Below are 16,704 nucleotides of genomic sequence, written 5' to 3' on the forward strand. Positions count from 1 at the left end.
TTACTTATTTATTTTTCATGTAATCGTTTTAGCAATCTTATCAGAGGATAATGTTATGCACACTCTGTCCACAGGGAATTTGAGGTTCCAGAGGATTAAATAGTTTGTCCTAGGCCGTACAGCTAGTAATCGAAGATACTGGCAGTTCTGACTTCACGGTTTAGGCTCTTCATCTCTTTTCTTTATTGACCTATACCCACTGCATTATAAACTCATATAGATCAATTCTGTAATAACGTTGAGCCAAAGAAGCTCTTCCAGCACTCTGACCAGATGATAGCCTAACGAATCTTTATTATAGTCTCTTTGAGTTGCAAAGTATCTTCGCAGAGTTGCTGGGGAAACAGGGCTAACTGCAGCATCACAAGAAGAAGTATCAGGTTGGTGCAGTAATTGCAGTTTTTGTCATTAAAAGCAATGGCAAAAACTGCAATTTGCAATTACTTTTGCACCAATCTAATAGATAACCTAAAATGATGGACATCTTCAAGGAAGGCATGCTGGGGGGCATTTCATTAGGCAAACATGTATCTTGAGATCTGTGGTTGTGCTGAGCAGAAAGACTTGCATATTATAAGTGCTCTCCAAGTGTTTATTGCAGGACATTCCTATCTTAATTTTTGCTATGACTTTCTACAGGTGTTTGGTTACAATAGCAGATAGTAGTATATTGTATTGTTAGCCATAGAAAGGCTACATAAAGACTTACAGTCCTCATTGCCTGGATGTTATCTATTTACATTTTTCAGATTTGTGTATGGGCTCTTGAAATTGATAAAATAAACATTCATATATAAATGTTATAGATTACATAGCAGCCCTTTGTCATTGTATATGTGTGTGTGTGTGTATGTGTGTGTGTGTGTGTTTTGTTTCAGAGACAGGGTCTCACTATGTTGCCCAGGCTGGCCTCAAACTCCTGGACTCTAGTGCTCTGCCTAACTCAGCCTTCCAAATAGCTGCAGCTACAGGCTTCACACTGCACTCAGCTTTATTATGTATTTTTTAAAATCACCAGTTTTTGAAAATACAGAACTATTAATGTGGGAAGTGGTCAGTTAAAAGATTTTGCATATTAAGGGAAGTTGGAGACTTGATTGGGCACTGCTGATCCTGTAGCTAAGAGAGGCATTGAAAGACCTATCCTGCCATCTGGTTTCACCCTTCATGCTGAATTTCTATGTTTCACGTCTCCACTGCTGCAAAATTATAAGAACTAAGGCAGTGAGACTGAAATGTACCCAAGAGACGAGGTTTCTCCCCACTGAAAAGACAAAACTACATGCTTGAGCAGCATTACTTTGCAGTAATCTTGAACACAAGGTTTACAATTATTTGAACCTATCATCTTCTTAGTGTCCTGTATTATTTAGAGAATATGATATAATGTTTCAAGTACTAGAGATTTCCCAGAAGTTGGATAAAAAGGAGGGATTGGGGAAGCAGAAGAAGCAAAATGTATTGTGATTACATAAAGTTGAACCAAATTTGATACTTTTTTTTTTTTGAGATGGAGTCTCACTTTATCGCCCAGGCTGGAGTGCAGTGGCGTAATCTTGACTCACTGCAAACTCCACCTCCCAGATTCAAGCGATTCTCCTGCCTCAGCCTCCCGAGTAACTGGGATTCCAGGCACACGTCACCATGCCCGGCTAATTTTGTACTTTTAGTAGAGACGGGGTTTCACCATGTAGGCCAGACTGGTGTCGAACTCCTGACCTCCGGTCATCTGTCCGCCTTGGCCTCCCAAAGTGCTTGGATTACAGGCGTGGGCCACTGCACCCGGCTAATACTCCTTTCTAAGCTCCGAGCATGTTGGCACATTTGATTTGGTTTGCTCTTTCTTTATCTGTAGGCCATTTGATATTGGGCCATCATTGAAAGAGGCCTGTCTTTCTTCTTCTTTTCTAAAAAGCAATCTAATTGAATGACATGGGCCCTTTTTTTGAGAGATGATCCATAGTTCCCTAACATATCTTTGTGTGAAGTTTAGGACAATTAGCTGAGGTGTCTGAGCACTAGTACCTACATTTCTGAATAATTTTGATAAGATGAACTTGCTTAATGATTTTGGAGATGGAAATGAAAGAAAAAATAGAGCTCTATAGGAGTTAGATTAAAATTTCAGTATGGAACATGATGAATTATTGTGATTTCCGTCAGGATTTTAGGCTAGTTATAATGGCCATGGGCATTTTGTATGTATGGAAAAAGGAAATTTCTCATTGAAACTGACTTGTCAAATATTTCTCTCAAAAATTGTTTGCAGCATTAGTGCCAGCAGTAGTTCCCAAGGGCTGTCTCAGCCATCCACCCAGACGACTCAGTATCTGAGAGCTGACACGCCCAACAATGCAACTCCTATCACCAGTAAGAGTTAATTTAATTCTAAAGCCAGTTTACTCAAGTTGTCTATGCTGCTTCCCAGTGGTCTTGCATGGTTAGTGACTTGTGGGACATGTTGTGTAAATTGTATCTAAAGTATGCAAAATTAGGTATTTTCTTCAACTTTTGCTTTCTAGAGCATTGAATGAAACATTCTAAAATTGAGGTATCAAAAATGAAATTTAAGTTTGCTAGAATTAGTGAGGCTTTGGGGAGATTTCCATAGATTTATTATACTAAAAGGGCTACTAAGTCACTTCTGTAGAAATTCAAAAGGAAAATTTTTCAGGTAACTATATGGAATTAACTTTTGAGCTGCATAAAGACAGAGACTTTAGACTGTAAGGAATTGTTTGATGGTCTTATGGGCCATGGTGAAGACTTTACATTGTTTTTTAATCGTAATAGGAAGTTAGCTACCACTGGAGAGTTGAGAATGTCGGATCTGATTTCCTTTTTTGTACTGGCATTTATTCTTTAGTAAAATAAGATTAAGAATATCTGTCCTCTACCCAGTGCCCTGTTGTGGTTTTCCAGTACTGTCTCCCATGAAAAAGAACCAGGATTTTTTGGAGAAATGGCTGATTCCAGGTCTGGGTTAGGAAGTGAACAGGATAAGCCTGGGACATGTTGCTGAGTCAGATATCAAGGAAATGGCTAAGACTTGAAGAGCTTCCACTGGCTAAAGATGGGACCATTTGATCATCAAAATGAATAATGACTATAATGAATTAAAACGTAAAATGTGTAAAAATCCACAAATTTGTAATAATACCTTATTTAACAAAATTGTTCATTATGAGAGGTGACTAAGGCTCCAATGAATACGTTACTCTACCAACTGACTACATGAACTGTATTTCAGGGTAACCAGATGGTGCTGGTGGATGAGAGAAAATTTTTCTTTACAGATGATTCTCAGCTAATAAATGTGGAAGAAATTATAATTAGAAAATCCCATGTGCAACTCCTGATAAAATAGTTGATTCAGAAAAAGATCATCAGTGATTGAAAGGAAAATGGGGAACTCTGCCATTGAGGGAACAGGCTGTCACCACCTGAATATACTGATGAACTCAGCATTACTAAAAGTAGGAGACCTAGGTATTTCTTACCCAAGGATATGATGTACCATTCATGGAGCATTCTTTTCTCTCCCTGCTGCACCCCCTACAAGTTAACCTGGATCTGATCAAGATTATAGACCTGACTTACAGTTTACAGGAAATACTACTTGAAGAAGTAGAGGCCAAACATTTTCCAGGGTAGCCGACCCAGTTTCTTCAATAAGACAGTGGCAAGAAAAAAGGAGGGGAGAAGGCATTATACAGTAAACAAAATTTAAGGGAAATAATAATAGCAGCTACTCTTCCCACTAATGAAGAAAGAAATATATGCTTTTTAGGAAATACAATAGATGTGAAAGTAGTTTAAGCTACTCAGAAGAGGCACATCATTGCTTTTAATGTTTAGATATCAATCTTTGCTCATTAGAATGGATTCTTAATTGTTATATGTGACCTCAAAGAAGTAGGGAATTATTGTTATATATGCTGAAATACTTTCTTAAAAAAAAGGGGCTGGGTGCGGTGGCTCACACCAGTAATCCCAGCACTTTGGGAGGCTGAGGCGGGCGGATCTTGAGGTCAGGAGATCAAGACCATCCTGGCTAACACGGCGAAACCCCATCTCTACTAAAAATACAAAAAATTAGCTGGGCGTGGTGGCTCGCGCCTGTAGTCCCAGCTACTCGGGAGGCTGAGGCAGGAGAATGGCGTGAACCCGGGAGGTGGAGCTTGCAGCGAGTCGAGATCGCGCCACTGCACTCCAGCCTAGGCAACAGAGTGAGACTCCGTCTCAAAAAAAAAAAAAAAAAAAAGTCAAGGGAAATAAATTTATTTATCTTTTAAAAATTGTTGTCATCAGTAAGAAATTTACTTGTTTGTAAATGTGGCCATTACCTTAAGGAGCTAGATAATTTACTTACTATATATATATACTAAAAACAAACACTTTTTAAAAAGGTCAATAGAAATACATTTGTTTACAGATAGAAAAAGAGGAAGAAAAAAATATTTGAAGACATAGTAGCCAAGAATTTTCTATGATAACAACACAACAGAGCACAGATCCAAGAAACTAAGAGAACTCCAGGTAGAATTAAACATTCACATGTACTCAAACACCTAGACAGTCTATCACAGTCAAACTGCTGCCAATCAGTGGTTTCAGGTGGTGTCAGTCTACATCCATTGTACAGTGGCCCAAAATTTTTCATGTGGTTCTCCTGGCAACCATTGATGATCATTGCATAGGTCCACTAATTTTAGGAGGAGGTTTCTTCCCAATATCTGGAGATGCCATTCCAACTTCTACTTGCTAACACCAGATTTTCCTTTTATTCTAACATTTTTTTTCTTGAAGTGAAAACTAATTTGTGGCTGTAAATTCTGTTTTTACTGTCATTGCATTAAGAATGAATGGGAATTAAGGGAACTTATTAAATTTGAATGTCACAGTGGTTTTACTAGGATGTGGTAATACCAGAATAATTACATTGATTATGTATTTTGTTTGAAAAAAGCCTTTTCAAACAAAAATAAGTTTTTGTTTGAAACTTTTTGTTTGTTCAAACAAAACTTTTCAAATGAAGAGATGTTTGAAAAAAATCTTTTCAAACATCTCTTCATTTGAAAAGTTGGTTTGTTAAGAGACTATATTAGAAAATCTTTTGGGAGAAAAACTGTCCATAAGAGGGATTAAATGAAATTTCACAGGTCAAAGCTTGTTTCATTTGGCTAAAAGGCAATTGAAGTGGTGGTTATGGTAATACTATTTTTAGGATTTCTAGTTGCAGTTCAGAATTTTAACATTTTGGAGTAGTATTGTGGTGGGTGAGGAGACATTTCTTTAACATTTAGTGTGGCCTTCAAATAACTCTCCTAATTCATATATATGCCTGTTTCCTTTTATGAGTCTTACACTCATTCCTGTGACTTGAGTCCTGAGGTTCTAACTGAGCTAGTTGACCCCAATACCATAATAAGGGTATTTATATTGCTTGGTTTGGCTTTGTTGGCTCCTTAGGTTATCCTACCTTGCGGATAGAGAAGAACGACTTGAGAAGTGTCACTCTTTTGGAGGCCAAAGCCAAGGTGAAGGATATAGCAATATCCAGAGAGAGGATAACTCTAAAAGATGTACTCCAAGAAGGTATTTATTATCTCAAAGTCAGTTTTTAAAGTATGATTTAATGTTACCACTAATTTTTTTCAAAAATTTAAAAAATTTCATCTCATTTTGTGTCTAAGATAAGGATAGGAAGCACTGTATGGTTTTTCTTTTATAAAAATTATTTTCATTTTCTCCTATGCTTGAATGGGCCTTGTACAACTTTGGTGCAGTTCTTGATTTTCAAGTATATTAAAGCATGTATATTATTGTTGGCTATATTTAAGGTGTATTCTCTGTTTAGTTTTTATTTAAAATGACCACTGCCTGGCAGGTCTCTCTGAGATATTCTAAGTTACTTTCTCTCTGGACGGATAACTTGAGGGTTGTAGTGGAAGAAATGGACACGGGCTTTGGTTTTGGTCCTAAGTTCCAATCCCACATTTTATTCTCTGTGTGACTTTGGAGAAATCACGTAATGTCTTCAGTCTCCAGTTCCCTCTTCTATAAATTTGGACTGCGTTGTCATCTCTTAGACTAGTTGTAAAGATGAGATGAAATTAGGTACAGTAAATGAACTAATACATAATAGTGTTTGCCAGGTATTAGTATGCTTCCCTTCCCCTCTCACTGGGCCTTGCTTTCCTTTTTGAATTGGAGGGTATTGATTAGGGAGATGGTGAAAGAAGAGGACAGAAATTAATTATAAAATACTGCACTGAGCTCTTCATGTTGTTAGAGAATTACTTTTTTACCTCCACCGTAATTCAGTTTGGAATGCTTTGGATACTTATGAATCCTCCTTATGTATTCCTTTGCTGGTTGGGACACATTTAGGTCAGTCACAGCTAAGTCAGGTACTTAAACTGTCCCCAGAAGCAAATGGTAATTAAGGGAAGCAGATTTTCTGGTATGTCTTAAAATGCATGATTGCCACTTGTTATAGTTGACTGTTTTCTAAGCATAACTAGTTTGCAGATCTTTTTGCAATCGGAAAAGAGTAAGTAGACCAGGTAGCATTTCCTAAAGAATAAAAAAAAAAGAGAGATAAATTAATAATGTTACATTTGCAGTTTCTTTTGGTCTCCGAATGGGATATAATAGGCAATCTGTTGCAGTGGTATGATTTGAGAAGAAGGAATTCTGAACCAGGTAGAGTTTTTCTTTATTGGTCTTTTCAGGCCCATAGTAGTTTATTTTAAAATTCTTTTGATTTCAGAAAAGAAAATATGGTGGCCGATTAACATTTAAAAAGGTGGTCAGGTTCACTGGAACTCTGATAAATGCAAAGAAAACAATAGTTACATGCGATTTTTTTTTTCACGTTAGATTGTGAAAAAGTAAAAAGATAATTTCTAGGTTGACGGATATGGAGGAACACACGCTCTTTTACATTACTGGTAGGAACGTGAATTGCTGTAACATTGTGGTAAAGTAATATGTACATATATATTTTTGTGTATGTTCCTTGCTTCCATTGTTTTTAAGTATATGTAAATCTATGTTTGGGAGTAATATTTAAAAATGGGACTAGGTACTGGGAAGAGGAGACAGGAGGTTTTGCAGTGCTGCAGTGCAAGAGAGTTAAGAAGCTCAGTCAAGCAAGGTGAACTTGGGTGGAGAGAGAAGGGAAAACCTTTGTGAGGAAGACAGGTCAGGGTGTGTAGCTCTGTGTATTGACTAGAGTGTTTGAAGATATTTACTCAGCTTCAAGCAAAATGTCTTAAATGAAGATTATCCAAAGTCTTTTCTGCCTTGAGCATACAAGTTACTCTGTCTCTAGGCCACAGTGAAACCTGATACATGGATACCAACAACTCCACCTCATAGAGTGAAAGGCATTAGAACAAGCCTATTTGTATGCATGGTATCTGCAGCAAAGTGAAACTATTTGCAGGCTTATCTTTTAAATTGTGAAGGAAGGAAAGTAAACAATTTTCTAGTGAGCGGGAGTAAAATGAGATTCATTTTCAGTGATCACCTTGTTTGGGAGCTTTTTATGGGCAATTACAAAATTGGTAATAAAATCTAGATGGATTTTCTTAGTTCCTTCCCTAGCACCCCCAAAGGTCATAACTAACTTCTCTTATTACTATAAGAGTTTTTTTGTTTTGTTTTGTTTTGTTTTGGCAGAGTCTGTTGCCCAGGCTGGAGTGCAGTGGTACAATCTCGGCTCACTGCAAGCTCCACCTCCCGGTTTCACGCCGTTCTCCTGCCTCAGCCTCCTGAATAGCTGGGACTACAAGCACCCGCCACCATGCCCGTCTAATTTTTTTGTATTTTTAGTAGAGACGGGGTTTCACCGTGTTAGCCAGGATGGTCTCGATCTCCTGACCTCGTGATCTGCCCGCCTCGGCCTCCCAAAGTGCTGGGACTACAGGCGTGAGCCACCGTGCCCAGCCTCTTCTCACTCTAAGAGTTTTTAGGAACACATTTTACCAGTGAACCGAGAGTCTAATTGGCTTGTCTGAGACCTTCTGAGGAGTGAGTGGTAGAAGGAATGGAACCCAGGACTGTCTGGATCCAAAACTTGTGCTCCTTGGCTACTTTTTAAGGCTCTGCAGTAGAGAGGAAAGTTCATTTTTGTCTTTTTGTCATTTCTCTGAGGCTAAGCCCAGAAACTCACAAATGCCATTGTGGATACCTCATTACTGAGCTCCAGTGCTCCTGGCTATATCATTAGTTTATTTAGTATAATTCAGGAAAATTTTCATATACTTAGTTTAGATATGGTGTTTCTGAAAGCAAGTTAAGATGTGTAATAGTTACAAAAAACTTTCAACAGTCGTTAAAACCAAAGATTTGGGTCTTTTTACTCTAGGGCTACAGTAATGTTGTTGATCACATATGCCCTTGTTATTTTTGTTTTATGTTCTATTATGCCAGAAAATTTTGTACTATAATTTTATGAAGGTTACATGATCTCATTAATTATTACTTTTCCTTTTAGGTACTTTTGGGCGTATTTTCCATGGGATTTTAATAGATGAAAAAGATCCAAATAAAGAAAAACAAGCATTTGTCAAAACAGTTAAAGGTAGGATCTTTTTTCTGTAGTATTTCCATGATGCTCTTCTGTCTCAGGTGGCTCATGCCAGCAAAATTCAGTTTCCCAGTGTGTGCCAGACTTTTTACATCAGTCCATGTTAATTTAGCTGAAAACAAAAATTGTCTTATATGAGCCTAATTGTTTTGGAAATTTGGGTTCTCATTAAGTATAGAAAAACAAGTCTGTTAAATTAAGACATGAGACATTTATTAGATATTACTCAGTTAATGGCAAGTCAAACTGCATCCACTTGATTTCATTGTTACTGTATTTAATGTTGGTATACTTTTGCAGATATAGCCATAGTTGGAATTGCTGGCCTAAGGGTGTGTACATTTAAAATTTTAATAGAGCCCAGGTGCAGTGGCTCCCGCCTGTAATCTCAGCACTTTGGGAAGCTGAGGTGGGCAGAACACCTGAGGTCAGGAGTTCGAGACCAGCTTGGCTAGCATGATGAAACCCTCGTCTCTGCTAAAAATACAAAAATTAGCCGGGCGTGGTGGCTCATGCCTGTAATCCTAGCTACTCAGAAGGCTGAGGCGTGAGAATTACTCAAACCCGGGAGGCAGAGGATGCAGTGAGCCGAGATCATGTCATTGCACTCCAGCCTGGGAGACAGAGACTGTCTCAAAAAAAAAAAAAAAAAAAAAGATATTGTTAGATTGTCCTCTAAAAGATAGCATTGGTTTATATTGTCATGAACGAAATAAATGTTTTCACATATTCTTCTTTTGGGCCAGCGTTTGAAATGTGATGCCTAATTTTTAATTTATTGATGTATATAAGTTATTTAATTAAATGGATTCCCTATCAAGATGCTGCAGTGTTATTTATGCAGGCATATGGCTTATTTCCTATTACTGGTAGATTAGCAAGACTTTAAAAAATACTAGAATTTTAATTACTTACAACAGATACTTGTAAAAGCTTAAATAGTTCTGATTTAAGAGCTGGGTGCAGTGGCTCACAATTGTAATCCCAATGCTTTGGGAGGCTAAGGCAGGACGATCGCTTGAGCCCATAAGTTCAAGATCAGCTTGGGCAATATAGCAAGACCCCTGTCTCTACAAAAAATAAAAAAAAATTAGCTGGGTGTGGTAGCATATGCCTGTAGTCCCAGCTAACTCAGGAGGATGAGGCAGGAGGATTGCTTGAGCCCAGGAATTCAAGGCTGCAGTGACCCCTGATCATGCCACTGTACTCCAGCCTAGGTGACAGAGTTTTAATTTTTAAAAATGATAATAATAATTTTGAGGTAAGTCTTATTTGCTTATCTAGAGAGAAAGAAAAATGTGATAATTTATAGGGTGCTTAATGTCTATCAGGTCTGATGTAAATTGAGAAGACATGGTAATAATATCTAAAAACAAATTTAGCACTTTCCCTTCAGAAACTGAAGGGAAGATTAAATTCAGTTTTATGGGTAGAAAGTGAAAAAATTTTACACAGTTTATGAAGTTAATTTATAAGAACTGTTTCTAAATTTACTTAAAGGAATACTTGGAAAGTACGAAGGCTTTATGTTTATTGGTTGTAAAAAGTTGGGTTGTACCAATCTAACAAAAAATCTTTGGAATTGCTTTTAATTGAACAAAATTGTTTGTTTAAGGCTGCTACAAATACATCCATACACACACACCTTTTTAATATTTTCTAAACAAGTGGTTTAACTTACTGTATCATTCAATATTTATTTTATTCATTCACCCCTTCCCAGCACCAAAAACACTTTTAAAGGGTAATATTTATGTTAGGTCCATCCTTTCTTGTCCTTTTGGCTAAGACCAAGTGTAAGTTAGGTCCCAGTAGGTTTTCTAACTAGGAGAGTTTACATATTACTTTTTGTAAATGTAAAATTTGAACCATAAGGTTATTAAACAACAGCGTTTTGTTACTCTTTTCTCATTTTTTTTTTTTTTTTTTTAAGGAAACTCCTTAATTCAAATATTTCTTCCAGGGTTTGTAAGTATTCTATAGACTGTGTGGAACTGGGCTATTATTGACTTGTTCTGAATTAAGGAAGGAGGTTTTTATACAAGATTGGGTTGATTTAGGGTTGGAAGGGGAGATAAAAGGAAATAATAGTGATAAGAAAACACAGTGAGTATACTTGGACTGTTTCACAAGATAAGACTTCTCTTTCCGTATATGCTTGACTTGTAGTCACTGGTACTTGACTTGTAGTCACGGCAGACATTGGTATGTTGTTTCTGTGCTTTACCACCGTAATTATAATGTTCTCTGTGAGCTGTGCGGAAATAAGAGAAAGCACAGTGAGTCCTTATGGGGGACAGAGGGGAAGTGCATTGACCAGGATACTTGCCTCAAATTTGTTAGAGAGAGAGCGCCACATGACTGTCTCTGAGATTGATTATTTTGGAATGCTGTTTTTATGGTTTTACTTGTAGCCACATAGAGCTGACCAAGGTCTTTCACAAATCTGTATGCTTTGTTACATGTTGCACAATTAGAAGTGTAGCATAAAATACAAAAGTGTTTTAGAAGGCACTGACCTTTGCCTTTAGGCATAAGCAGAAAATTGGAGTTTGGCTTTTAAAAATATTCATAATTTTATACAGACACTTCATAGATACTCCAGTATAAATTTCCAGAGATTGAAATTAGCAACCCAAATCTTACACAGTAAATATTGTGAAATTGAATTCCATAAAATAAATGAATCAGTTTGGATTTATTGGTATTAAGTTCTTATTTTCTTTATTATAGCTGCTAAATTTTTATAGTTTTGTAAATAAGCAAGTGTTTGTTTTTAAAAATCATTTTGTGCATCCTTGTAACTTTTAGAATATATTTAATAGTACCCTTTTCAAATGTGTACATCTGGAAGATAGACCTTTCATTATGTAAAATTAAAAGACTAGGATGAGACTGCGAAAGGAATCCAAGAAAATGAGTTTTTCTTACTAAATGAATAAAGTTATTTTATCTTTAATTGAGTTTTCTTAGATCATCATTCAAGTGTCCTTTGCTTTAATAGAACATGCTTATCAAAATTAAAAACTTGAAAAAAGTAAGTACAAAATGACACATTCTGAAATTACCATTTGTTGTACTTAGATCTCCTTACCAGTTGAGGGAATGGTAAAAGTCTTTTTAACTGGGCGGGGACCTCCAACTATTACTAGTTTTCAGTCTTGAAAAGATCCTACTAGCCTAATAGTCCTGGCCATAATTTCATTAGAAATTATTTAGGTTATAGAAAGAGTAATAAGGCACATTCTGCCATTTACTAAGAAATCCCACATTCTACGTAGTTTGTAGACACTTAGAGTTTATTCCGGCACACATTGGTATGAAGCGCCTTTTCCAAAGAAGTTCCAAATGTTTCAGATCCTTGGCTTTTTGTCTACCGATTTTACATTCCTACAAAAGTCTTAACTAAGAGAAGTTGCTTGGAAAGGGGACACTTAGTAGCAAGTAATGGAAGTGAAGCAAGAGGAAGTGAAGCAGGAATGAGATTCCAATGGGTAGATGTGGAAGTAATTGAAATTTGACATTTCTCAGCTTTGACAGTTCCACATTTAAAGACCAAATGTGACCATCATAGTATCTGAATTCAGTGGGGTGGGTTTTATTGTTGGTTCAGCATTTTCCTAGGTGGGTCTAGAATATGAATCTTGGCTTTGCCAGTCTTTTACATTTCTCTCTTCCTCTTATTGCATTGGTCTGAAGCTTTATAAATTATTATTTAATTAATTATTTATTTATAGACAGGGTCTCACTCTGTTGCCCAGGCTGGACTGCAGTGGCACAATCATAGCTCACTGCAGCCTCAACCTCCTGGGCTCAAGCAATCCTCCTACCTCAGCCACCCAAGTAGCTGGGACTACAGGTGTGCAACACCACACCCTGCTAATTTTTTTTTTTTTTTTTTTTTTTTTTTTTTTTTGTAGAGATGGGGTTTCACCATGTTGCCAGCCTGAGCTTTACAAATTATTATTGCTATTTTTAATATTGATGTAAAAATTCGTTATGGGTTTCTTTGAAAGGGTTTTTAAGAATATACTATTAAGTTTGTTTTAACATTTAAAAACTATTTTTTAAAATTCAAACTCACTTCTTATTTATTATTATTATTTTGGGAGACAGGGTCTTGCTCTGTTGCCCAGGCTGGAGTGCAGTGGTGCAATCATGGCTCACTGCATCCTTGACCTCCTTGGCTCCAGCAGTCCTCCAGCCTCAACCCCCACAGTGGCTGGGACTGCCAGTGTGCACCACCAGGTCCAACTAATTAAAAAAACTTTTAAAAATAGAGATGGGGTCTTGTTGTATTGCTCAGGCTGGTCTTGAGCTCCTGGCTTTAAGTGATCCCCCTGCTTCAGCCTCCCAAAGTGGTGGTATTACAGGTGTGAACCGCTGTACCTGGCTGCATTTTCAATTTTATAATATAAATATTCTTTTCAAGCAGTGGAGAAATTCCTCTATACTGTTAAGGTCGTGGTCCCTGTGAGATGAGGAATCCTTGTGGATTTGTGCAAATATTTGAAGGCTTAAAAATTCCTTTGGAGATGTAGACTTAAAGATATTGATAAATTGCATTATCATGTTTTTGTTTCAAAAACATTGACCTAAAAGTTCATTTGTTCTGTTTTGCTGCTTTGGACCAAAAACCATGAGTTTAGAAACTAAAACTAAAATGGCATAATTCTAATTTTGTATTATGAAAGTTAACTATATTTTTACTACTGTATTATTAGTTCTTTTTGTTTTTTTTAACCACAGAGAAGTAGAAAGAAGAAAGCAACAGAATAGGCCATAATCTCCAATCATAACTTTCGTAGTCATTTTATACCTGTAATGTTTGTTAGGTTAGGAAGTATAAACAGAACAGAAAGGTACAAAACCTAAATTCTCCTATCTTGAAAAGTAGCCGTCATATGTAAACAATTCCTTAATATGTAAGAAATATTAGGATATGTAAACACAAGTTGTACCTTGTTTTTGAAATTTAATATACTTAGAGATCTTCCTCTGTCAGTACATATCTCGTTTTTCAAAAGTAGCCACATAGTATCCCATTGTGTCAATTTAATTAGTTCTTTGTTAGTGGGTACTTTGGTGGTTGAGTTTTTTGCCATTGAACAGTGCACTTGTTACATTGTACATAGATGAGCTTTTGTGACTATATCTGTAACAGAGACTCTTAGCAGTGGGATTGATGATGCAAGGTATATCTGCATTTCAAAATTTTGTTACATGTTGCTTTCTCCATCTATCCAAGCTACTATTGATGAACCTGTTTTCTCACACTCTTGCCCAAACTCTCAATAGTAGGTAGTGGAATTTCTTTGTGTCTCAATTTGACAGGGGAAATGGCATCTACTGGTTTAATTTGCATTTCTTTACTTAGGACTGAGGCCATGAGTCGTTTGTAATCTTGTGTGTCATTTGTTTTTTATTTTCTCAGTAAACTGTGTGTTTATATCCTCTGCCTCTTTTTCTTATTGATTTATATGAGCTATTTAAATAGGAAAAAAGGAAGTTAGCAGTGTATATGCCTTATGTGTTACATATCTTTTTCCAGTCTGTTATTGCATTTTCTGCTTTGTTTATGGAAACAATTGATTTTGATATAAAAATTTCTGGGAAAATTGACCTATTTAATGAGACTGCAGTAGAATTTTTATCTAGATCTATTTAGATTTACCTGTAACTTATAATGAAAACCTACGTACCTCATAGTTCAAAGTATTTATTAATAGCAGAAAATGTTAATGCCATATATGTAGTATTATTATTCAAGACAATTTCTTTTCTTTATATATAGATCAAGCTTCTGAAATTCAGGTGACAATGATGCTCACTGAAAGTTGTAAGCTGCGAGGTCTTCATCACAGGTGAGAGGAGAAGCCACCAGCATTTCAGTGTTGAGCATGGCAACACTTGATGCTGCATTTTTATGCGCAGAACATTGTGATGACTTCTGAATTGAAAGCTTTGTGGAATAGCTTAATTTTGTTTTCTGAATGTAAAAGTGAAATGCATTCTCATTGCACAAAACTTACAAACACAATAAAGTATAAAAGAAAACAAAGAATAGTATGTAAGCCCACATCTGGATAATCATAGCTAATCTAGCTAATCTTTCCAGAAATAATTTATACATATTTATGTGCACATTTCCCTTTAAAAAATAGGATGATGGTTTACATATGTTAAAAAATATTTGTTATGAGATTTTTGAATGTATAGGACCTCAAAGTCAAGTATAATAAACATGCATAAATCTTCCTTCTAAATGCAGTGATAGGTAACATTTTGCCATATTTTCTGTGTTGTGTATGTTTATGTATTTATCCATCTGTATCTAGAGACATATCTCCAGATACAGGTATCTATGTATTTGTGTATATAAATATTTTATAATAAATTAGACATTTCAGTACTTTTAGTGCATGTCCAGCATGTATTTTCAATGAAAAGAAGATATTTTTCTTTATAATCGTAATACCACTGTTGTCTTTGACAAAGTTAACATGCTTCTTAATTTAACAAAACAATGTATGTGACTTTCGATGTTGGCAACTGTAAATCCATGTAGCCATTTAAAAAGGCTACATAGTAAGTAGTTCACTGAATGGATGTACCACATTTTATTTAACTAATTTCTGGTATACAATCATGCCATAGCATGATGATTTTTAAAAACTACTTATAGTTCTATATGAAGACCTTTTTTTTTTTTTTTTTTTTTTTTTTTGAGACAGAGTCTTGCTCTGTCACCCAGGCTAGAGTGCAGTGGCGTGATCTCGGCTCACTGCAAGCTCCGCCTCCCTGGTTCATGCCATTCTCCTGCCTCAGCCTCCTGAGTAGCTGGGAACACAGGCACCCCCCACAACGCCTACCTAATTTTTTCTATTTTTTGTAGAGACGGGGTTTCACCGTGTTAGCCACGATGGTCTCGATCTCCTGACCTCGTGATCCTCCCGCCTCAGCCTCCCAAAGTGCTGGGATTACAGGCGTGAGTCACTGTGCCCGGCCATGAAGACCTTTTTTAAAAGCTTGATATTGGTCCTGTTCACAGAACTATAACAAAAACTTTTACCTTTTGAGCCAGAAGCAGCTTAAATATAACATCGTAATGTGTGACAGTATCAACATTAGAGCAAAATTTTTTTAAAGCACTATGTAGAGTCAACATAATTCGTATGTCTACTGAAAATTTGATCACATATGTTTAAAAATAGAACTGTGGTCATCTCTGTTGGAAGATGTTTATGGGCTTCTGAAAAAATATAGTTTCTGTATACTTTAGACAGTTCCTTGAGTTCTGCTGAAAAATAAGGTGACTACCCAGAGCTTTTAAATTTAAAAGTTTAGTTATATTTTGGTTCATATGCAGAAGAATTTGAGGACCTAAAAAGAAGGCAGCCACAGTAAGATAAATAAAATGGTAATGAAAAAGAAACTGAGTTTTTTGGCATTGTGGTGGTAGAAAAGAAAACAAATGAGCCAGCAAGTAAGGAGAACAAATATGTTTACTGTGACTGAACGTAAAACACCTCCTAGCTTCTGGGCAACCAAGGGTGAAGGAAATGCTAAAAGTTGATAATCTCAGTAGCAGAAGGGAAAGAAACAGTTGGAATATTGTCCTTTTTGGCAGTGTTGAAAGTGCTTAATGGTCTATTACACTGACTCTAGGGAGAAGGGCCAAAGGTGTTTAATCCTAGTATATAATGTTAACCTATTACTTAGATACCTAGCCAATGTTCTTACCCCAGTGAAAGGTTTGCATCACTTCAGCACAGAAGTGAGTAACAGGGATAAATGTAGACAAAGCCAGGATTTTCCCAAGAAACAGTTTTATATTCACTGTAGCCTTAAAGATGCCTTGGCTGAAAAATGCTCAGAGCAAGCATTTGCAGTGTTGTGTCTCATGCAGTTTTAGATTGTAAGGTTTTGCAGCATCCTACCAGGATGAATTAGCAGTCTCAGGAGGTCCTTAGGGAAAGGAATGACATGATGTACTAAACTGGGGTTATTTGATACTGGGCATTCAGTCCTTGAGGAAAGTCTTGTAAAGGTAGGTTATAGCTTGATTATGCTTAATTGTTCTTCCTTCTATGAGGTGATAGCAG

At 36.5% G+C, this 16,704-nt stretch overlaps 1 protein-coding gene across 2 annotated transcripts in view; it reads left to right on the forward strand.

Annotated features, from left to right (window-relative positions):
- The window catches only part of RYK (receptor like tyrosine kinase), a 91,917-nt gene that overhangs the window by 51,401 nt on the left and 23,812 nt on the right, over positions 1 to 16,704 (forward strand). The window contains exons 7-10 of one of the 2 annotated variants that reach the window (XM_055295383.2): positions 2,270 to 2,370; positions 5,473 to 5,598; positions 8,507 to 8,593; positions 14,394 to 14,463. In XM_055295383.2, the coding sequence (XP_055151358.2) occupies positions 2,270 to 2,370; positions 5,473 to 5,598; positions 8,507 to 8,593; positions 14,394 to 14,463 (384 nt within the window). Of the gene's footprint in view, positions 1 to 2,269; positions 2,371 to 5,463; positions 5,599 to 8,506; positions 8,594 to 14,393; positions 14,464 to 16,704 lie in introns of both variants that reach the window. The other variant, XM_055295382.2, reaches the window with a different exon arrangement.

The sequence above is a fragment of the Symphalangus syndactylus genome, chromosome 10 (genome assembly GCF_028878055.3).
Source record: "Symphalangus syndactylus isolate Jambi chromosome 10, NHGRI_mSymSyn1-v2.1_pri, whole genome shotgun sequence".
Taxonomy (NCBI): Eukaryota; Metazoa; Chordata; class Mammalia; order Primates; family Hylobatidae; genus Symphalangus; species Symphalangus syndactylus.